Here is a 23,411-nt window from a genome sequence, read left to right as displayed (position 1 = left end):
ATGACAATGGACCCTCAGACATGGGAGAGTGACAAGAGTAAAATTTAAAAAAAGTCATTTACATAAATGAGAAAAGAAGCACATTTATTGGAGCCACAGTAACCATAGTTTCTCTGAGTTTAAGAACAACTTTAGTCTGATGGACTGAGCAGAAGGTTTTTTCTAAATATCACAAAATGTGTCATTATCTGCTTCAGCCAAATGTTTTTTTCCATCAGTTATAAAATGTTAATCTTCATCCTTCACTTAAACTACTAACAAAAAATTAAACCCAAGTCAAATTATTGTGAAGCTTTTGAAACACCACAATGCAGCATTCATGAAGATGAAGGTGCTCTAAAAATGTTAAATATTTGGTTCTGTGTTAGAAAAAAGATGAAGTAAAAGTAAGCTTTTTATTAATTGCTGAACTGATGTGGAACAGATTGAATACAAAGAAAACAGGAAAGTTAAGTAAATCACAGTAAAAGCATTAGAATGAATTTCTAAAACAGGAACGCAAAATTAGCCTGCCTCCTTTTACAAAAGTAAATGATTAAATAAAAAAACAACTAGTCAGAGAACTTAACCCCCCAATGCTAGACCCAAAGTTACACCTTTGTCACTACCATCTCTCTGTCCTTTTAAATATCCTCCACCATTTTGATTTACTTCAATTTTCCTCATACAGTACCAAAGTTCCTCTCATGGCAACATATGCTGTCTCTAGATCCACAAAGACATAGTTCAACTCCCTCTGACACTTTCTTTCTTCATCTATTGATTTTTGATAACACTTAAAAGAATAGACTATGCCTGCCATTGCTGTGCAGAGCAATAAGTAGTCAAAAGCAAACAAATACACATTGCAAAAGTCCGAACTAAGATGTTTTGGACTCTCTCACACTTCCAGATGAATTTTAAGGTGCCAACATGTAACAGCCTCTGCTGGAAACGGAAATAAAGCAGTGATTCATAAGGCTGATTGACGTTAAAAATGAAAACCGCCTTTGTTAATGTCTGAGAGCACAAACACATGGTAGGTCCTGTTTTTTCTGTCAGGAGACACTTTCACTCCACATTAAGGGCCTTTTATTCACACTTAAAAGTTCTCCTAGATGCTTGAATATTGTCAAAACTCAGTGAACATAAGAAAGAACACACTTTTTTTTCTTCACACTACAATTCATAAACTCCAACGTATTTTGCTTAGGTTTTTTTGTGACACAAAGTAGCTGCTATTGATTCAAGGGAAAACTAATATGTGTAAATTGTGCTGTGCATTTACATTCAGGCCCCTAAATGAAATCCAAAAAATGCCTTCATAAGTTACCAAATCGGTAGACGTGAGAATACATTCAGGTGGACTCTATGAATCCAACTGAAGGCAGGGTTAGGTCATAAAATAATAATGTTTAAACATCATGCAAAGCTTTACTCAATCCATCATCTTAAAATGGAAAGGTGAGGATGAGGATCTTGAGCCAGGGATGTGTAGTATAAGCATTAAACTGGAGGGCAATTAATAATAAATGTATACAATTGTATCGCAGGTCGAATGTGGCCTTGAGTTTGAGATGTCTGGTTTAGATAAAGGCATTTGGTGTTAATTACAATTTTGACAGAGGTGTTAAAATGGAACACTCAACATCCAGACATAAATCCAATTTAGAAATTCAAAAATCTGACCGAGATTGGGCTATTTTATCAAAGAATGGGCCAAAAGTCCAGCCTCTAGATGTGCAAAGCTGATAGAAACATACTTTAAAAAATTTGCAGATTTTAATTACAGCCAAATGTGGTTCTGTAATGTACTGAGTTTAGAGTGGGTGGTGGTGCACGCCACTCTGGATGGGAAAAAACATGATTATTTTCTTCCACTTTACAATTGTGCAACACAATGTGTTGATCTGTCACATAAATGCCTACAATAATACATAGATTGCAAAAAAATAAAATAAAAATTGCAGCACTCCACATACAAAACAGACCTCAAAAGAACCCACACACATATAGACACAGGACATGGGGATATCATTTGTTTGTTTACTGTACATTTTATGTACAAGACAAATTCTGCAAAGGTAATACAAAAAAGTGTAACACATTTGTAGTTGTAAGAGAAAAGTAAATAAAACTGAGAAAAGCTCGTCCTGCTGACCGTCTTGCATCAGAGTGGTTTCATTTCACTCCTAAACAGAATATTTTGTGGTGATATCAGATGTTTGTGGGACGCAAGGACGTATCCTGTGGTTAAGCACTGAAAACAACAGAAGAAGGTCTAAAGTATGAAAAGAAGAAAGTAAAAATATAATTTACACTGACTATACAACACACGCTCTGCACCTGCTGATGCAACAATCAGGATTAGTTTAGCTTCTGTAAATAATGTTAGGTAGGAATCAGCTTTCCGGAAGAACCTTCTTCAGCAAGCGTCACTGAGATAAAAACCCACACCTGGACAGGAAAAGGTGACCTTGAGTTGCAGCACAATTATTCACTACTTTGTTGAACCAATAAAGTGTAGCAACAAATCTACTCAACATTCACTTTGTCTTTTTATCTTCCTTCTGCTGCTGTCAGTGTTTTCTCTTATGATTCTACGTTGTTAGCTGATGTTATCTTGACTCTTTAGATAAGTTATCATTTACAGCTGTGTGGTTTTCTGTAATCTGTCTCATTTAGGCACCTTGTTTATTAGTGGTGGGGCTTAAAGAAATCTGCTTCTGTGGTCCAACCCTGTGATTCAGACAACATGGCTGTACAACATGTGGAGGCAAAGCAAAAGATTAAATGGAGACTGTTTTTAGCTGTAGGACTGCACTTTCAACACCAGTCAGAAAGCCAGAAGCCAGCAATTTAAGGAAACCACTGTTTAAATGCAGTGTGCTGCTGTAGACCACTTTACATTTGACCCTCTCTGGGCCTCGTGTACTAGAGCCACCTCAAGCGTGGACCAGTCACTGAACAATCTGTGGCATCTCACTCCAGGCTTTGGCCTTCTTTTTGGCAAGCGCCATCCAGGGGGGCTCGTCTTGGGGCAGAGCTGTGGTAGGCGAGCTTCGCTGGGGGGGCACAGCCTGCCTGGACAGCCCCGGAGCTCTGGAAGCGGGCTTTTCTGGGACGGTTCTTGGTGAAATAGATGTAGAGGGGACTGGGGGCGTTTTGGAGAGAATAGATGGAGTTGTGGAAGCAGGAGACTTTAAGGGTATGGTTAATGGAGCAGGAGAGGAAGGGGGCATTTGGGGCGAGTCTGGTGGAGGTGTAGGTTTTGCGGGGGCAGGGGGAACCTCTGGCTTTTGAAGTGGGGATTTTGAAAGCTGAGGTGGCACTGGAGTTGGACCAGAGAGTGTCCTTCTGGTCTCCTTCTTTACTGACCCTGAAGGAAAAACACACACAGAATAAAAAAGTATTTAGACTCAATTCTTAAGGAAGCTCATCTACTAGTTTGCAGATTTCAGCTAAAGTATAATCATGATATATCTGAAAGATAAAGCTTTGAATATGGTTTGTCTTTGGTCAGTGGTACACTAGCTGACTTTGGCCACATGAGGGCGGTATTGATCAAGTGGGAAGTCCACTTCCAAGCAACAATGCTGCACTAAACCTAACTGCAATCCGTTTGGTTCATTTGAGCTTTATGTAGGATCATTGCGGTACTTCCTACATTTTTTGGTGTGTAGGTGTGTTTGCAAGTGCTGACCTTTGCTTATGGGTTCAACTTGTTTGTTGTTGCTCTGCCCCCTGATTGCAGCCGAACCGACACTTGTAGGCAATGCAGGCTTCTTCTCTTGTTCCTCCTGATGACAAAAGGCTTCATTAACATACTGCAAATGTATGAGTACTGCGTTCACTTTGCAGCAAAATAGCTAAAAGAATAAAGAAGCATCTCCAGTATTTTTCACATGTTTGTTCAAAATCAAAACTTTTTATCGCATTTTATTGGTCCAACACAAAGTAGTGAATTATTGTGAAGTGGAAGGAAACTGATACATCGTCTTAAAACTGTTAAAAAAACTAAACTGTATACATCACTTAAGGCAGGGGTGTCCAAACCTTTTGTCACGTGGGCCAAAATCATCAAGTCAAAAGTACTCTTGTGTAAAAAATATATATATATTTTTTTAAGTAAAATCACAAAAATGATAGTTTTTTAATCTGCTAAACAAACTAATCATGTAACATTTTAATTAAACAAAGTAGTCAATTTTTGTAGGAAGGGATGTGTAAGTCATAGTAGTGCCAAAACGTTAAAAAAGATTTTGCACATTTGATTTATTCAAAGGCATCCGGTTTGCAAAAGAAAAAAAAGAAACACATTTAGTCTATTCTCAGGAATAAGAATAAGACTTAGGTTTCTCCTCCTTTGAAAACACCTGAAGTATTTATTAACCAAGGTTAATAAATCCATTAAAAGCAGATTTGGGTGGATCAAATTCTGCTTTTCACTGAAAGTCACAGGATAGATATGGTCTTATGTACTTTGTGTTGTACCTAAACTGTCCCACTATAAGAAGATTTTAATTGGTTGATGAAAAAAAAATTGCCCTAATTAAAAAAAAAAAAGGTAATACCACGTATTTTATTCCTAGCACTTCACAATTATGCAGTAGTTAATGTTGTTCTATCACAGAGAATACCAATAACAGATTGAAGTCTGTATTTGTTGCATGATAAAAGAGGGAAAGGCTTATTATTATGACCTTTTGGTATATGCACAAAAAGGATTACCTTCCTGACTGCAATCTCATTCAGTGGGGTTTCTTTATAGACCTTCTGTTTCTGTTTGGCCATAGAAATCCAGCTGGGAGGATCTGATCCACCAGACACACCTCGCGCTGCGGGCGGCTCTGGATGGACATAACACAACAGACTGACAGAGTCAGACACTGCAGCTGCTCATTGATTTGTGCAGCTGGTAAAAATGTCGGTGACACAGACCTGATATGCGTCTCAGTTTGACCACAGCGTCTCCGTGGACCTCTGGTTTTTTAGGAAGAGCAGGCTTGTTGCTGATTGGATGGCTTGCAGAGGGCTTGCTGTTGACTGGTTGGAGTGACTCAGCTTTACAGGAGGGTGAATGTGTTGGTGACTCAACTTGAGGCTGAATGACGAGTTAAAAAAAGTTAAAGATAACCTTTTTCTCAGTTCCCCAAAATTGTAGTTCATATATTTTTGTGACACCTGGGAGCAGCATAAAGAGGAAAGTTTGCATCATAATTTATTTCCCATTTTGTGTTAATCACCTCCGAATCAACCTCTTCTGAGCTGAGCCGGAGCAGAGCTGACGTCTTCCTCAGTCGAACTCCAAAAGGACTGTCAGAGTTTGCCTCCGCTACTGCAGCACTCTCTGCAGGCGGCAGTGTGAACAAGTTAGAGTCACTACCATCAAGTTTGCATACAGTAAAAAGGAGCTAGAGATGCATGTGCCAGTTAGAAAGCAGTAATCCAGCCCTTCTTCTGATCAGTGATTGCATCATACAGGTCACTTTGACAACAACACTTCGATGTGGAAGTTTAAAAAAAACTGCAATTAGCAGGGCAGAGATTTACAAAATCAGAGATTGGAAAAACGGCAAAATCTCTGAGAGGTACAAAAGTAAAAATGAAACAGATCTAAATCCCGATGCCTGTAAAAGCATCAGTGTTCTCACCTGATGTTCTTGTGGCTTCTGCGGTCTGGGGTTCAGCCGGAGAGGACGGTGCAGAGCTATGTAGTTTGGAAGTGAAGCTCCCTGAGCTCCTCCCTCTGACTGGACTCGACAACAGCTCAGCCTTCATCAAGCTGTCAGGTTCTGCTTTCTGATCCTGATCATTCTGACATGCAGCCTTCAGCTCACCATCCTGCGCAGCTGGTACAGCAGATGGGGAAGTAGGGGGACTCTGTAACCTCTGCCACGCGGTGGCGATGGTGAAGCGGACTTTACTCTGATCTGTTGGCTGTGCGAGCCCTTCCTGCGCTAAGGCAGGAGCTGAATTGTTTTGCTCCAGCTCTGATTGTTTTTCTTTTTCTTCTTGGTCTTTTAAAGCCTCTGGCTGCTCTTCAGTTGACTCTGTGGTCTCGTCAGCAGGGGAAAGTGACTCTGTGACACTATCACTGGGATTGGCAGCAGCTGGACGAAGCTCGAATGGAGAGGTGTTTTTTTCTGAGGTGGGGGAGGCAAGATTAATGTGTAAGGTGGTGGTCTTACTGGGAGAGCTGATGGGACTTTCATCTGAATGGGAGTTAGAACGTGACTCTGAAAGTAACAGAGGAGGAAGTCTGGAGAAAGCGCCGCCTTCTTCCTCAGATTCTACTGGTTTAACATCCACGGGGGGACTTGTTTCATCTTTTTCTCGCACCAGGTCCTCTCCACTCTGATTTGCATCTGAAGGGCATCTTTCCACTTCTTCCTCTGTTTCTTCACCTTCTGATTTATGATCCTTGAGCTCGACCTCATCCACTTCCTCTACAGCTCCAAAGTTCTCATTTAAAATTTCCGGCACCTCATTCATTCTGGAATGAATTTGCTCATCCACATCTGTGGTAGTGTCATCATGTGTGGCACCATCATCTCCTTCATCTGTCCCCTGAATAGGTGAGACACATGGAAACTCCTCATCTTCTGAGTCATGGATTTCTGTCATTTCCTCCTTATCCCCCTTCCCTTCCTCCTCTTCCTCCTCTTCTTCTCCTAGTTCATCCACCTGAACACTGTTTTCTTCCACCTTGTTCTCCCAGTCTTCCCCAACTATTTCTGGTCCCTTCTTTGCCTCTGCTGCCTCCTTCTCTTCTTTCCCAATAGCCTGTTCCTCTGTCTCCTGTTGGCTTACAGTTTGTGATGAAACCATGTTGTTTTCTTCCTCTGATTGAACGTCTTCTGCCTCCTCTTCCTGTCCAGCCTCCTCATCCTGAAAAAAAAACAAACAAGTTTAAATGTGAGCTTTTCAGCCAATCATCGGGCTTTAACATGAGTGACAGAGTATAATTTTTTGCTTCCAACAAATGATGAACAAGTTACTGATAATGAAAACTATCATTGAGAGTAGTTTTAGTTTTACATTTCTTAGACCATATTTGGTGGACTTAGGTTCGTAGACCAGTTTGTTTTCAGCTTAACCCCAAACTGTTCAAGAGAGCACAAATAAACTGTTCTCTTTCCAAATACTCACTAGTATCACCTCTTCCATGCTTTATATACGTCCAATGGTAAAAAGTAATGGATAGTAGCTGACCTGCTGTGGGGCAGCATTCACATGCATTCATTGTGTCATGTTTAAAAACCCTTTTCCCAAACACTTTTCCTACTGATAAAGACCCATATCACCATACTGCCACTTCCATGCTTTATAGAAATTCAATATGACAATCCTAACTAGTGATGGATCCTAGTTTACCCACCACGTAGCCACAACAGCCACACATATCAATTGTGTCTTGTTTAAATGTCCTCTAGAAACCCAGATTTAAGCTGAACATGCTGTTTTATCTATTATTAATAAGCTGATCTTCTTCTATACTTTTCTATGTAGGTTTTGTTTGTTAATTTCTTTGCCTTTAATGGTCTGCATGAAAAGAGCAATCTCAAACAGACACACAAATCAGATAACTGTGTAGACTAACTGTGAAACATAAGCCTTTGTGACTTTTTTAAATATTTGATTTTTGCTGTTCATAACTGAAAAATAAAATTGGTGAGGCAATAAAGGCACTGCATGGATAATTATTACGGAAAATATTCAGAAACACATACACTATGTTGAATGAATCGCTCCACAACAATTTCCTCCTCCTCCTCAGCATCAGCTTCTTCCTCTGTCCTTTTCACTTCCTCTTCAACTGCTACCTCTTCCTCTTGCAGAGAATGAAGAAGAACCTCCTCTTCGTCCTCGGTAGTCTGATCAGACATGACAGAATACAAGGCAGTAGCCTCGCAACCAGTGGGATCGTCTGCTTCTGCTTCCTCTCCTTTCATCTCCACTCTTTCATCAATTTCTATCACTTTTTCCTCTTTCTCCATCTTCTCCATCTCCAGAAGAACGCCGCTAATGTCTACGTCGGTTGAGTGAGAGGTCTTCAAAGAGCTCAGCACCTCATCTAAGAAGGAGCTCTCCTCCTCTGTACTTTCTTGCATCATGTCTTCTTCTCCTGACAAAGAGTCAGTGTCAGAGTTGTTATCAACTGCACATAAAAAGCCTGGAGGACCTGACAGATACTCCCTTGGACCAGATGGGGGCTCTGGTGTGACACTAGAAGGAAAATCAACAAGTTTAATTTGAGTTGAGGTTCAAAAACACAAGTCAGAGTACCAGCTGGAGAAAATGATGTCTAAGCACCTGGGACTGTCCAGAGAAGAGGATCTGGAGCTGGTACTGGAGGAAGGAACATGCTGATCATCAGAGGCTTCCTCCTCTGAGAAACTTGACTCTGGAGGACAGGAAGCATGTGGGGCGTGAGAAACATCCCGTTCTGCTTCTGGCTCATCTTCTCCCTCTTTATCCCTAAGAAGGAATCTTGAGGAATCCTTTTGGGATTTGTTCTCTTCATCCTCCTCCTCCTCCTCACTTTCTGTTTCTGGCTTTAGCTGATCCCCATTCTCATCTAAGTTACAGACAGAAACGGAGTTCCTAAGTATCAAAGTACAACAACAGCAAAAACAACAACAATGATAAGAATACTAAGAATAATAATAATAATGATAACACTGAGAAAAAAAAACTAATTTGGTTTAAAAGAAAGAAAGATTTCTTTAGATAAAGTATAATAAAACCATTGGAGATCTTTTCATCTAGTGCTCCATTTGTGTCACTTGGAAAGAGCAAAAAATGCTCTTTTAAATATTACCATAGTCTACTATGTATCAGCAACGTTTTCCTAAGTTTTAGTTTTTAGGAATGTTATTTTTAACTCCAGCCCACATTTTACACACACACTCATGAATTCATGAAATATTTGAAATTTTAACCCCTTGCATGCCCTTTTCAGTAAGTAAAATCTCCCACTCTCTCAAAATATACAAAGGTTATTTTTTATTTTTAGGCAGCACCATTTAACAAAATTTTCATTGTATGTGCAAAGGTCTTCACCCCAACACATTGTTGTAGCACATAAACCTTGTAGCTCCAAAAAGTTTACTTTTCAGGTAATTATAAAAAGGGAACGTCTGGTTTTTTAAATTTGATCCACACTATTTTGTCAAAGTTACCTGCCCATTTTGATATTTTTTACTGTTTACTAATCAATGGAATAACAGACAGATGAAAAAATAATGACATGGAGAAATATGCAAATGTCTAGATTGACAATACATGAAACAAAAATCTTAAATACTTAAAAACTATGCCACGCTTTTAATGGTTTTTAATTGTGTTACCATTATATTATATCTGAGGTTTCAAACTCCCTGAGATATTTTGTTTATGTCATTTTGCTAAGGGTCAGCACTAAAACAAAACTGTACTAAACTTTTATTTCATAGCAGTAATTTAAAAATGGTCAGTTTCCCCTCAGATGTTGCTTCCAATATGCAAAACCAAATGTAAATAACATAAATAGTGAAATTACAATTTGGCCTTCAGAGGGTCCCATTCTCCTTCATTAAATGTGTCAGTGATCAATGAACAGCTCTGACCTTCTGCCTTCTGCTGGGCTTGTTCCTCCAAAACTTCTACTTCGGTTATAGAGACCGTCAACTCCTCCTCCACTGCAGAGTCCTCTTCTGTTTTCAGCTCGAGACGCTGCACAGACATTAGACACCAGCTTTAACATCATCATCAGCTGCTAGTTATATGGGTGAGGGCATCAACAAAAAATGTCTTCTATAGCCAGAAGATACAAATTACACCAACAAGGTCAGACAGGATATACATTTTGCTAAATAGGTTTAGAAAAACAATGTCTGAAATGCATCACCCGTTCATTTTCTGCTAAGATTGCCTAACTGAACATGACCAATGCTATGCTTTTATTTGGCAGAAAATCTCTTCACTGGAAAAAATAAGCACCTGCAGAAGCATGACAGTATAATTAGTTACAAATCTGTCAATAAATCATCCAGTACATTTTGTTTTTGAGGATTGATTGGTTCCAACCATTGTGACTGGAACATCCTTTAAGGTAGCAGGATATCTCATCACAAGAAAACTAAAAGCCAGTCTCCAAGATATCAGAGACAAGGCAACAAAAATTTGAACCCTTCAGTAGGAAGTTGGGGGCCTAAGGCCCCTCACCTTGTGGTGGGGACAGTTAGTTTCTTAACCCTCCATGCATTTTACACCTAAAATATAAAGCAACATCAATAATCATCTGATTTTACAATGAGAAAAGATGACACTGCTATGTAGGAGGACAAATAAAGATCACAGAGCTAAAGTTGAAAGTTTACATACAAGCTAGCATTAGCACTATAGATCTGACCAATTTCACCGAATGTATGCCCAAGAGTCAGATTTCATCATGTTTTTCTGGAAGCATGATGCACCATAGGAAGCACCAGAGGAAGATAATTGCTGTAAACAGGTCAGATTGCATTCCTGCCTCGGGACTGAGCAGGACCCTGGTGAAGGTTCCACTCCATTCACCTCCCTAGGGCTGTCGGATAACATGGTGATCTCCCCCCTCTTGGTCCTTCTGAGTTCCGGCCTTTGTGGAAAGGGCGATGCCTGCCTGGCGGGCTTGGCACACTTGTGGCCGGATCCTCCTCCTCAGTTTTGGTCGGTTCTGCTGCAGAGGGCTTACCTGGCCGCAGGATTGACTGGGTTGCAGCCTTGACCCGCACTAGGGTACGTGGTGGTGGGGTTGAAACATTTGCTAAAATCCAGTCTTATCTTGTTCTCATGGACTCAATATTGTTTATTGTCTTGTCTAGTGAGCTGCATGCATCTTTACATTCTTACATGCTTAATAAACAAAACTGTATTTGACACATTTGTGGTGCCCCAATTGTCAGTTTTATCACCTGAAAAAAGGAGGATATCAGATTGTCATTTATTACTTTAAATTTAAGTAAGCCTTTGTCACTTACTTTACTGAGTCTATGCTTGTAACCACAAACAGGAAAAAGTTATTACGTTTGGTTTTTTTTAACCACATTAAAAATAAACCAAACCCTTGTGTGTCATTTAACAGGTGCATTTGTGTGCATCTCTTACACGGGCCGGCTTCCTCTTGTTGCAAGCTTTATATCTCAGGCCCAGCTTGTGCTTGGCAGCAGAGTTATCCAGACAGACGAAGGGACTGGCCGGCTGGCTGAAGTCCCCAGGAATCACCAGGGGGCTCACAGCTCTGCTGGAGGCTGCGCAGGACAGCTGGCAGGAGAAAGAGACAGAAGGTTTCAGCAAAGTGTTTCCCACATGACTTATTAACAGACGGCTAACTCTCCCAGCATTTATGAGCATAAGTAAAGGAACGTCTTCATGTTCTTGGGCTTTTCTGGGGAAGCCCTTTATCCGTTGAGCTCAGATGACTGCATCAACGTAGTCTGCACACAATCATCAGACAAACCCATCAGAGTGATGTGAAAAAGTGTCGTTTTAGCCAAGAGAAACTCTTGTGTTGGACACAAGGCTACACTAGCACAATCCTGTTTTAGGAGGTTTTCATAAGGATTTTTTTCTTAGTGATGCTTTAGATTTAGTTTAGGGCCTACGAACAGTGGTTAGAGATGAGGTTAGTCTGTGGGGAATAAATTGTAAAGCAACAGAACGTCCTCTCAACGGAAACATGGCAATGTGAGTTGGAGAGGCGTGTCGGATCAGAGCGCAGTAACTGAAAGCAGACATGCTGACTGCAAAACTAACCATCGGAATGCACCCTAAACACACAGACGCACATACAGTAGGTTGGTGTGATACCACTGTGGCTGGAAACAAGAGAAAATGGGTCAGGAAAACAAAAGAAAAACAAACGAGAGAAAAGTGACATTTGGAAGAATTGTAGGTCAACCTGCACACTTCCATTTAAGGTTAGAAGAGCAGCTTGAGGACCGGTTTGAACACCCACCAACACACAGATATAAACACACTGTAGCATTTCCAAGCATCATATTATCAGCACATGACAGCTATTTACTGTGCTACAAGCTGGTGTTTGTGTTATAAAGGAATGCATGAACTGACACAGTCAAAGTTGAACTCTTAAATGAAAGATCCTGCATTGGCCTTTTTCAGAAACTTCAGATCCAACTATTTATATTCTGATGTAAAGAAGTACAAATACCGTAACTAAAGAGATACTTACCTGCCGCTTAATCTGAATTAAAAATTTCTTAAGAATAAAACCCAAACCAGGTCGTATTTCTTTGCAACCATGTTACCACAGGGACTTCTTTTTTTCCTTACAGATAGTGATTTAGTCAGGTGCAAACATAAAAAGATGGATCATTCATTCATCCATAGTCTTTTCCAGGTTATCCATTCAGGGGCAGGGCCGGGTCGTTGTTGTGCTGGAAGATGAACCTCCACCCCGGTCTCAAGTCTTTTGCAGCCTGCAACAGGTTTTCTTCCAGAATTGCCCTGAATGTAGCTCCATTTGCATTACCATTGGCTCTTACCAGCTAACCTGTCTCCTCTAAGAAAAAGCATCCCCTTAGCATGGTGCTGCCACCACCATGCATCCATGAATTATGATACGTACTATTAGTTTTCTTTCTAATTGTCAAAGTATTATGAGAACTATGAAACATCCTTTCGCCTTACAATTATTTATTATTTCATATCAATCTAGCACACGCAATCACAATAAGATGCCTTAAGGTTTTTGGGTGTTACATGCCAAAATGTAAAAAAATAAATAAAAATCAAGGGCTATGAGAACATTGGCAAGGCCCTGAAGTTTAAACCTATAATGCACAGGAACTCATCTTCAACGTCTAATTATTCTGTTGGAACCCACTGCTACACCCCTGTAAGAGAAATCTTCTTTAAAAGGGGTTATTTTCCATTTTTACGAGCATATCTTTTTTTGCTGTCCATTTGTCACTCTTTCCAGCGGGGAAAAGGACTGGCCGAAATGCTTCTGAAATTGCCAGAACTGCATTATCATTAAATGCTCATTTGTTATACTATGCAAACTGAGCCTTCAGCTCCGACTGGAGTCAGTCAATCCTCAAAAGGATCGCTGAGGTTTTCATTATATTTCAGTTCTGTTCAGAAAGAACACAGTGCATTTTAAAGTGTTGGAGCCTAAAGTGCTGTTTGGCAGTATCTAATGACAGTGGAAGGATGAAAAAAGGAACAGCAAAGGAGTGAAAGAGAGACAACTGACGAGAAAAGACAGTATGAAAGAGAGAGGTCCATTTAAATGAAGAATGCTTTCATCTTGATCTGAGAGCCATGGTTCAATATTTAAACTGTGATCATGAGTTGTTCAACACCATAATCACATGAGCAGCATTGTCCCATACACAAACCTCCACACTCAGAACTCTTCTTGGCTCTTTCCCTTTACTTACAGTAGCCGTTCAGTGGTATGTGAATCTGTTCAAAGCATGACAAGCTGACAACATTTCTACTTCACAGTGACAATTGTCACTTTATCATTGCAAGCTTGTATATGCTAATAAACCTTTAAGTGTTTCTTTACCTGTTCGTCGCTTTCTATTCCATCCAGACTGTTGGAGCTGCTCCTCTCAGCTTTACTCTAAGAAAAGCACAAAGGATGAAAATAAAAAAAACATCACAGGATCATCTTCAGCAAACAGCATCCAGGGAGACTATAGAGAAAAGGTGTAATTATCCATGTGTGTGATACCTTGACCGAATGAAGAGGTGTATAGTCAAGTGGGCTGCAGGGCAGACTGTCATCCTCAGACATGGTTCCAGCCTCTTCTGTCTTCTTCACACACATCAAGGATGGAGGAGAACCCTTTCTAATAGCCTGCTTCAGCTGGAGCTGCAGATGAAACACATTATTAGTGCTCGTTATAACTTCTTTTCTAGAGTTTTCTTCCAGTGCCTTGCAAAGTACGACACATTTTTTTTTTTTTACAAATAAAATGTGTAAAATGCAGTGAGCTTTTTTTCCAGGCTCCTGAGTCATACATTTATAAAACCATCTTCTCCTGCATTTCCAGCTGCAAGTCTATTGGGGGTATGTCTCCACAAGTTTTGCACATCTAGAGAATTATATTTTGCCCACAAAACAGCTCAGTCAGACTGAATAAAAAGTGTCTTTGAACAGCAAAGCCTCAGATTCTCATAGAATTTAGATTTGGACTTTGACTGGGCCATTTTAAGACAAATATGTTTTAGGGTTGTCAAAATAATCAATATTTCGAAATGATCAATGCTAAAAAAATAAATTATTCAAAGATACTCATTTGTGTCAAAACTGATAGAAACCTATTTAAATTTGCCCAAATTGTCACACTTCTTCCTGCAGCAGTGCTGCAATAACAGAGACACTCAGCCCCAGGGAGCCAGGTCTGTGCCTCCTCACACTCACTATTGCATATTTTTATGGAGAAACCTTGTATATAGACGTGCGCTCACACTCAGACCCACAGGTGTTTAGATTCAGGTGTTAACAGATACACAAATGTTCTATATTGAGCCGCATTTACCACTAAATACATCTTGCATTCATGCACTCTTCGGTAAAAAAGCTGTTAATATGAAATTTTCTACAGGTGTAGAAGCAAGCAGGGTGTCATTTTGTGTTCTCTTCATCCTTCTTTCTTTCCTCCATTCTTTTCTCCTTCTCTCCACTTTTCCTTTTTGCCCAACCTCTCTCTCTTTTGTGCTTCTTATTTTTTTCCTTTTCATTTCTGTCTGCATGTACATAACAATTGAAATAATCCCAAAGCAGTTTCTAATAAAGTTTCTTTTATAAATAATAAGCAGAACTTTAAAGTGTTGGCTGTAATGCTCCACTTGTGAAAGTAAATTTTCTGAGCTTAATCTTGGCACTCAGACAACAATTCTGAGCCCTACTCTGCCGGACAGAACACGGTTAAAAAAAAAAACTCCCTTCCCCCATCTGTTGTGCCAAACAATGCTGCGTTTTACTTTGGTACGAATTAACACAGGAAAGTGTTAATCTAACAACTCACTGAAGCAGACTAGTGTGCCACCCCAATCTGTTACTCGTACCTTTTGTTGTAAAGACTACTGGGGGCTAATGTGGCTAACGATTACATGTAATAGTGATGCCAGACTGAAGCTGACAACTAGAGCAGAAAAGAGTGCAACCTACCCTGCTGCTGTAGCTGATTACTAAAGAAAATATTATGCAGAATAACCAGAAAGAGAGAGATTTTACAGGGCTACTGCTGAATACATTTGCATGGAGTATCAGTATCAAGTTTGAAATTTTTGTATCGTGACAATCCTAATTTGATGTTGGCTGTATGTTTACTGTTGTCATCCTGCTGTGTTCCAACCCAACTCTGCCTAAAACCTCTCCAGTATCCTCCCTGACTTGTCTGCTGTGTTCCTTGGTCTTCATGAAGCTGCTTGCTCACTAATGTTCTCCAACAAATCTCTGAGGCCTTCACAGAACAGCTGGATTTATATTCCTTAAATTACACACAGGTAGACTCTAGTGACAAAGCAACCTTTGAAGACAATTAGTTCAATGCCACACTTTTCAGATTATTGTTTGTAAAAAGTTTCCTTCCATTTCACAATGCTTGCAAGCCACAGAATACTAATCATATGTTTGAAATGATTCATATTGTATAGAAGTATAAGAGTTTTCCACACATTTTGTAAACAGATTATCGGGAAACCCAAAGTTTTACTTCGCGTTTAATAATTGCAACAGAGGTTAGATTTTCTTTATCAGTGTGCAGTATAATCAATAATGCATGACTTTTGGGGAGAGTTTACTGGCACTGACAGTGAAACTTCTTGTAAGCTGTGTATGTTCTCTTGATAGGTATCACAGAAACTCAAACAGGTTTCTCATCTCCATGCTGCCCTCTATTAGACACTTAATGACTCATTTACTTGGGCACAAGGCAAATGCCAGACAACACAGCCTTTGTTCAGCCAGACTGGACACAGGCATGCTGCTGTATTGATTAGAAACTGACATAGATGCTAAAAGGTTCAAAGTTAATTATTCATGCTAAATCAGATTAACATCAACTAAATTCCACAAAAATGTCAAAAGACCACTGCTTTGTCCAGCTTTAGTTTGAAAAGCTAAAGTTGTCTTAAACATAACATTTATTTAAGATTAAGTATTAATACATAGCTACATTCAGCTTTAAATATGTATATTTCCCATGTTTTTGTTGTGCAATATAACTGCATATTCTTACTTAGAAAAAAGGGTCAAAAACTAGAAAGAGCTGGAACCTGATTTTACATGCACTGCATGGCAAGTTTTTTTTTATTGTGTGACAATAAATCAGACTAAAATTTATTTCTTGTTTTGGATCAATTAGAATAACTAAAATCATTTCCATTTACTAAATACCAGAATAATAAGAGGTGCAAAATGTTCATGTCAACCCCTAAATAAAAGCCCTCATGAAAACGCCGGCTGAAGCTGGTAAGAGGTTCATTATCAGTAATGAAACATGTCCTAGCTAGCATGCTATTAGCATAACACATATGCCAACAGCTTTGCTAGCATGTCCCTTGTGAAGCACCTGGTGCTCAATTAAGAATTTTGAAATTTTGAAAGAGCTTAATCAATTTGCCGGCATTAATATGATATTAATATTTAATATATTTCTCACATTTCAATTGACAGAAGGCTAAAACAAAAGTAAAACAAATCATTTGGTAACCTTTTTTTTTAACAGATATGGTGCTTGTATTGCATAGGTGTTGAATGCCAGCAAAAACGTCTGCAGGTAGGGAATTATGTTTACCTGGCAGCGTTGCACTGTTTACTATGTAATAGGATCTCATTAGATTTCGATCTTTGCTTAATATGTTTATATTTGGCTCTGGGATGACCCAATTCTACTTATCAGGCCGTGCTGAAAGCGAGGATTAAGCTCAGAATTTCCTCATCAGATCATTTTGCACTCTAAATTTAGTTTATGCTAATGACTGTGTCTGAACTCCCATCTGCCAGACATATCGCTGCAGATATCTTTTAAAGCAACTTTATATTTGAATCAGAATGCTCCTGCTTCATCATCTGTTTTTCTAAAACTACCTTCTTCACAAATAGCCCCAAACATTCCTCTTCATTTCGGTTACAGGGAAAAGTTTTCCTCTTTAGCAAATCTCCTTAAGGAGCAGCTTATTTGTGCTCCCCACAGCTTAGTAAAGCAGTCTCACTGGAGGTCACGTCTTCCACTTTTAGACTGTTGTGGTGAGACAGATATTTGCTTCATTTACTGCCTCCCCTTTGTCATCAAGGTCTATATGCTTGCTTTAATTATTTCAGCTGTTTACAGCGCAATGGAACTCTGCATGTTTTAGTCTTGTTATCTTGATATGCACTGTAGTAAGAGTAATTTATGATGTTTTATTCCTGTCTGTTGCACACCATCCTCTGTTATAATCACTTTGGCAGAATATCAAAAAGAGCAGCAGTCTTTTGTTAGAAGAACGTCATCTTCATTCATAACATCTGATATCTTTACAGGATAATCATGTACGCCATGCAAAAGTATTAATACTACTAGAACTTTTTCCACATTTCCTCACTTTACATCTTTAAACTTCAATGTGTTTTTACTGTGATTTTGATCAATAGACCAACACAAAGTAGGGCATACATGTAAAAATCAAGGAAAACTATGCATGGTTATCATACAATCTGCTGAGACATGGTCGTCGACCTAAACTGACAGGCTTGACTAAGGCAGATTTAATCAGAAGCGTCCTATGGTAAACGGGGGAGCTCCACAGCTCAGGTGTTCACAGAACAATTAGCTGTGCACTATACAAATCTGACCTTTATGGAAGAGTAGAAAGGGCCATGTTGAAAGAAAGCCAGAAGTGTCATTTGCAGTTTGCTACAAGCTTTGAAGGGGACACGGAAGAATGTGGTCTGGTCAGAAGAGATTTTGGACTAGATGAAAAATATTGTGTATGGTAGAAAACTAACACAGCATGTCACCACATAGTGGTGGCATCGTCATGCTGTGGGAATGCTTTTCTTCTGAATGGACCGGAAAGATGGTCATAGTTAATGAAAGAAGCTAAATACAAAGCAGTCCTGAGGAAAAAGCTGCCCTAGGCTGCAAAAGGCTTTAAAGATACAGATAAAGCTACAGTGAAAGGCTTAGACATGCAAGTATGGTCAAAGTCCAGACAAAACTCAAATTGGAAATCTGTAGCAAGAGTTGCTGCTCGCAGATGCACTTGATCCAGTCTGACTGAACTTCTATTTTGGCAAAGACCAATGTGCAATAATTCAGTCTCTAGAAGTGCAAAGCTGATAGACAAATACCTGAAGACCTGGAGCTACAATTACAGCAAAAGTGGGCTTTATACAAACACATGCCACTTTTAAGATTTTCACTTTATTTTTTTGTGCTGGTCTGTGACATAAAATCCCAATACAAAACCCAAAGCTTGAGGTATATCATAAATTGTAAAAAAACAAAGAATGACCACAATTGCAAGGCACTGTACATCCTCACACCACACTCAATAAAATGGTGCCATTAGTCGTCACTTTCTAAACCTATGCAGCCAGAGCCTCTGTGTTTCATTTTTACCTGTAGGGATTTAACTTTCCCTTGAATGCTGTCCTGAGACGCTCCAAGCCCCTCATTAGCTTCCGATGAGTTGGAGACAAAAACAGAGTCATGTGACAAGGCCTTGTTGCCCAGACTGACCTTAGACCTTTAGGAAAAATGAATATGAAAAAATAAAAAAACACAAATATTTAACATGTCAAACAAACTTGCCAACGGGGTAATCAAGTACAAGAATATACTTTTCCATTAAGTTGACCACTTATGATGACCACTGCAAAATTTAACAAGACGCATCCTGTGACACAGAAAAGAGCAGCCGAGGCAGGAAGTGGTACGGCTTGTGAAAACAAAGAAATCCTGGACCTGTCCTCAGGAAAAGACACTCCACTATTGGTTACAAAAACAGGAAGCACCAAGCCTCCGCTGAGGTGCGATTTGCAGGGGAGGAGATTAATCTTAAAACACAATCTTCCTTTCCTAAATTAACTCTAGGGGGAAGTCTGTGGGGCACAAACACAAAAACAAATCATTTTTTATTTTTTAGTCATCTACAGGGAAATCAACTATTTAAAATAAAATTCTTTATTGTTCTAGGTATGACTTATGGTGCCTGAAGGTGGATTCTGAAGTGTGACAGCTCATCTGTAGTAGCATGTCCCTTTTTTAATGAACATAATCCAATAAAATGATATGATCTGTGTTTATCCCTTTTGTTCTCTATTTTCTGGCACACTTGGATTTGGAAAACCACTCCAAATCAGTCGGATTCTATGTGAAAATACTGCTGGCCCCCTTGGTAAATCATAAATGAACTGTGATTTATCACATTGTTTTGGTTTAAATTCAGTAGCCCACAACCTCCAGGCATGATTACTACCACCCCTGAAGAAACAAGAAATCACTCAAATGCAACCTGTCTGACAACAGGAAGTAGGCAAAAAAGATCACATAAAGGCACACATCATGCTGAAAACCAAAGAAACTCAAGAGCAGATAAGAAACAAAGTCAAGGATCCATCAGTCTGTGTGTTAACAAAGCCATTTCCAAGGCTTTGGGACTCCAGTGAACCACGATGGGAGATCATAACAGAAACCAGAATAACAACTAAAACACTGCAAGCCTCACTTGTCTCAGTTAAGGTTGGTATTTATGATAAATCAATAAACAAACTTGGAAAAAATGGAATCCATGGAAAGGTTCCAAGGCCAAAACCACTGCTTACTAAAAAGAACACAAAGGCCCGTCTCACACTTGCCACAAAACATCTCTGATCCCCAAGACTTTTGGGAAAATATTCTGTGGACAGATTGGAAGAAAGTTGAACTTTATAGAAGGTGGATGTCCTTTTACATCTGGTGTAAAACTAACACAGTATTACTGACAATAAACATTAAAATTGGTGGTTGTAGCATGATGGCCCGGGGCTGTTCTGCTGCTTCAGGACCTGGACAAAATACCATAACTGATCAAACCATAAATTCTGCTCTCTACCAGAAAATCCTAAAGGAGAATCTCTGACCATCAGTTTGTAACCTTAAACCGACATAAGTTATGCAGCATAAGTTATGATTCAAAGTATCTTTAGGGGGCAAATACTTTTCATCACTGTATCAGCATCCAAACATGTGTGATCTTACCCAGAAACCTTCTCCTTCTCCAACTCAATGAGTGCATTGTTCTCTGAAGTTTTACTGACATTGTCACTCGACTGGCTCCCCTTAAGGCCATCTTCAGCTCCTGCATCTTGTGGTTCTTTCTTTTTCTTCCGAGCAAACAATTTTTTAAACGTCTGGAACTTGGATTTCTTCTTTCCTAAAAAGAACAGTTAAAAAACAGTTATTTTAGCTATTTTTAAAGGGCTGCACACTGATATACAGTATATTACAAAGCAAATCAGACATGTAATACCCTATAAACTCTAGTTAAAAAGCAATTAGCTCTCTGCAGACTGTAAAAAGATGCAGGTAGCAGTCCAGTAGAAATCACACACAAACACCCCCACACACATTTTAATGCTTGTAAATCATCCCCCACACTAATACAGTCCGTGTCTAATAGCAACGCAGTGGAATAACTCCGACTTCATCCACAGCTACAAACTGCTTCCATTAACTTTATGCAGAACTTGCAATGCCCTCCAGTTCTCACCTCCAGGCTGCCTCAGAATTTATACTTCATTATTCCATCTAACTTTCTCTCACTTTGTCATGCCACAACCACAAAAAGTCAATGGATTGAAATGGGTTTTTAAATGACAGACAACATAAAGTAATGCATTATTATTAAGTGGAAAGAAAAGGGTACACATGGTTGCCTAATACTGCAGTGGCAGCATTATGCTGTGAGGAATGCTTTTCTTCAGCAGGGACAGGGAAGTTGCTGAGTTGATGGGAAGATGGAAGGAGCTCAATACAGGGCAATAGTGAAGGAAATCCTGTTAGAGGTTGTTAAAGACTTGAGCCCCGGTGAGGGTTCCCCTTACAGCAGGACGTCCCTCATCTCTAGGCTAAGCCTGGGCTACAATGGAAGAGTTTCAGTCTCTAGAGGAGCAAAGCTTGCAGAGACGTACCCAAAATGAAGTATATAAAACAAAAGGTGGTTCCTGCAGTGTTGTCACAGTGGGGATGAATACAAATGCATGTCACATTTCTGTATTCTTTTTGTCTTACACTTAACAGTTACTCACTTTTTTATGTTAATCTATCACATACTACATAGAAAACAATATACAGTATATTCAGGTGGTTGTCATGTGACAAAATGTGAAAAGGCTCAATGTCCAGGAATCCATATCCAAGGTCCTCTATGGTTCAAGAAATAACTACCTGATATGCAGCTGCTCTTAAAATGAGGTAAATACCACATGAGATGAACAGCAACACATATTCCACTGCGTTGTTACTTTCTCACTGATCTGATTCCAAGCTTCCCTTGTTTGGCTGGTACAAATGACCAAGTCTGTCTTTTTGTAAAATCTTTTACAAAAACGCTTTAACTGTTTGAACTAAATGCAGTCTGCAAGAGGGTTAGGTTGATACTTTGCATGCAAAATTACATCATTTCTCATCTTTCCTTGCATCTATCAGTTAGAACACATTATGCACAATTTAGTTCAGTTCAGTTGATGAGAACAATAGCGCAATATTCAGAATAATAAAAAAGACATTTAATGTAAACTATGTTCTGCATAATGTTTTCATAAAAGGAGTAAAATGTATTTGGAGAGAGATGAGATTCAAAATTAGACAAGGGGGTATTGTCCAGACAACTAAAAATAGTTGTCTGATAACCATTTTGGCTGAGGCTTTATAAAGAATAGACATTCTTTCATACAAGTGTCATTTTTGTCCTTATCCCTGTGGAAAATCCTTGAAAACTCCTTTCTTTTCTCTAAATGTGCTTTCTGATTTGAGCTAAATCACAAATCTGGAATTTTAAACTTGTAAATCTGGCACTTAAAATCTCTCATCTACTTAGAAACATTTACTACATGTTTTTTAACCCTTCATGAACCATAAATGTTCTAAATCACAGTAAAATTCTGTCAGAATTAATACTTTTCTATTAAAGTTTTTCTCTAAAACTGCCTTCCTGCACACCAACTTTAAATATCAGGGGGAAACAACACCCAACCATGTCATTTGCTGAGCATTTCTCCACATAATACACTATTAAACCAAAGGACTATATCTGAAGACAGCGGGAAAAGGCCACCTAGCTGGCATAAGGTCCCTGTAGCTCTGTTGTTGTAGGGCTGAGTAAACCTTGATTTCCCAACATTCCTTTCCAACAGCTTCTAATATAACAATAGAATTACTCAGAATAGCCGCATGGGGAATTCAATGGACTCTAAGGTCAAAAATGAAGGAGGACCTGATCTATACTGACACAGTGAGAAAGTGGTGACCTTTGGGAGGAAAACCATGCATTGGACTGAAGCACGGGAGGAGATCTACAATGTGTCTGCTGTTTTGTTTTATTGCATCACATATGGCTTATCCTGCCTGATAATAATCGTAATAATCGATAATAATCATGACAAGTTAGAGATCAAAATCACATATTTCTATTTGTGACTCCAACACTTCCAGTATCTTCCAATATACACTACTCAAAAAATAAAGGTAACACTCAAATAACACATCCTAGATCTGAATGAATGAAATATTCTCATTGAATACTTTGTTCTGTACAAAGTTGAATGTGCTGACAACAAAATCACACAAAAATCATCAATGGAAATCAAATTTATTAACCAATGGAGGCCTGGATTTGGAGTCACACACAAAATTAAAGTGGAAAAACACACTACAGGTTGATCCAACTTTGATGTAATGTCCTTAAAACAAGTCAAAATGAGGCTCAGTATTGTGTGTGACCTCTATGTGTCTGTATGACCTCCCTACAACACCTGGGCATGCTCCTGATGAGACGGTGGAGGGTCTCCTGAGGGATCTCCTCCCAGACCTGGACTAAAGCATCTGCCAACTCCTGGACAGTCTGTGGTGCAACGTGACGTTGGTGGATGGAGCGAGACATGATGTCCCAGATGTGCTCAATCAGATTCAGGTCTGGGGAACGGGCGGGCCAGTCCATAGCTTCAATGTCTTCATCTTGCAGGAACTGCCGACACACTCCAGCCACATGAGGTCTAGCATTGTCCTGTATTAGGAGGAACCCAGGGCCAACCGCACCAGAATATGGTCTCACAAGGGGTCTGAGGATCTCATCTCGGTACCTAATGGCAGTCAGGCTACCTCTGGCGAGCACATGGAGGCCATGCGGCCCTCCAAAGAAATGCCACACCAAACCATTACTGACCCACTGCCAAACTGGTC

General features: G+C 39.5%; 1 protein-coding gene across 3 annotated transcripts in view; it reads right to left on the bottom strand.

Annotated features, from left to right (window-relative positions):
* Positions 1-2,011: 2,011 nt before the first annotated feature.
* The window catches only part of zgc:66433 (uncharacterized protein LOC321250 homolog), a 63,837-nt gene continuing 42,437 nt past the window's right edge, over positions 2,012-23,411 (bottom strand). For all 3 annotated transcript variants that reach the window (XM_047353814.1, XM_047353815.1, XM_047353816.1), the window contains exons 3-16: positions 20,211-20,385; positions 18,591-18,717; positions 13,709-13,849; positions 13,541-13,597; positions 11,110-11,265; positions 9,591-9,696; positions 8,296-8,560; positions 7,713-8,208; positions 5,634-6,870; positions 5,226-5,329; positions 4,921-5,083; positions 4,711-4,829; positions 3,683-3,779; positions 2,012-3,358 (exon numbers count right to left, since the gene is read on the bottom strand). In XM_047353814.1, the coding sequence (XP_047209770.1) occupies positions 2,940-3,358; positions 3,683-3,779; positions 4,711-4,829; positions 4,921-5,083; positions 5,226-5,329; positions 5,634-6,870; positions 7,713-8,208; positions 8,296-8,560; positions 9,591-9,696; positions 11,110-11,265; positions 13,541-13,597; positions 13,709-13,849; positions 18,591-18,717; positions 20,211-20,385 (3,662 nt within the window). In that variant the 3' untranslated portion in view covers positions 2,012-2,939. The remainder of the gene's footprint in view (positions 3,359-3,682; positions 3,780-4,710; positions 4,830-4,920; positions 5,084-5,225; positions 5,330-5,633; positions 6,871-7,712; positions 8,209-8,295; positions 8,561-9,590; positions 9,697-11,109; positions 11,266-13,540; positions 13,598-13,708; positions 13,850-18,590; positions 18,718-20,210; positions 20,386-23,411) is intronic.

The sequence above is a fragment of the Girardinichthys multiradiatus genome, chromosome 23, assembly GCF_021462225.1.
Source record: "Girardinichthys multiradiatus isolate DD_20200921_A chromosome 23, DD_fGirMul_XY1, whole genome shotgun sequence".
Classification (NCBI taxonomy): Eukaryota; Metazoa; Chordata; class Actinopteri; order Cyprinodontiformes; family Goodeidae; genus Girardinichthys; species Girardinichthys multiradiatus.
This window is presented reverse-complemented; position numbering and strand designations above follow the sequence as displayed.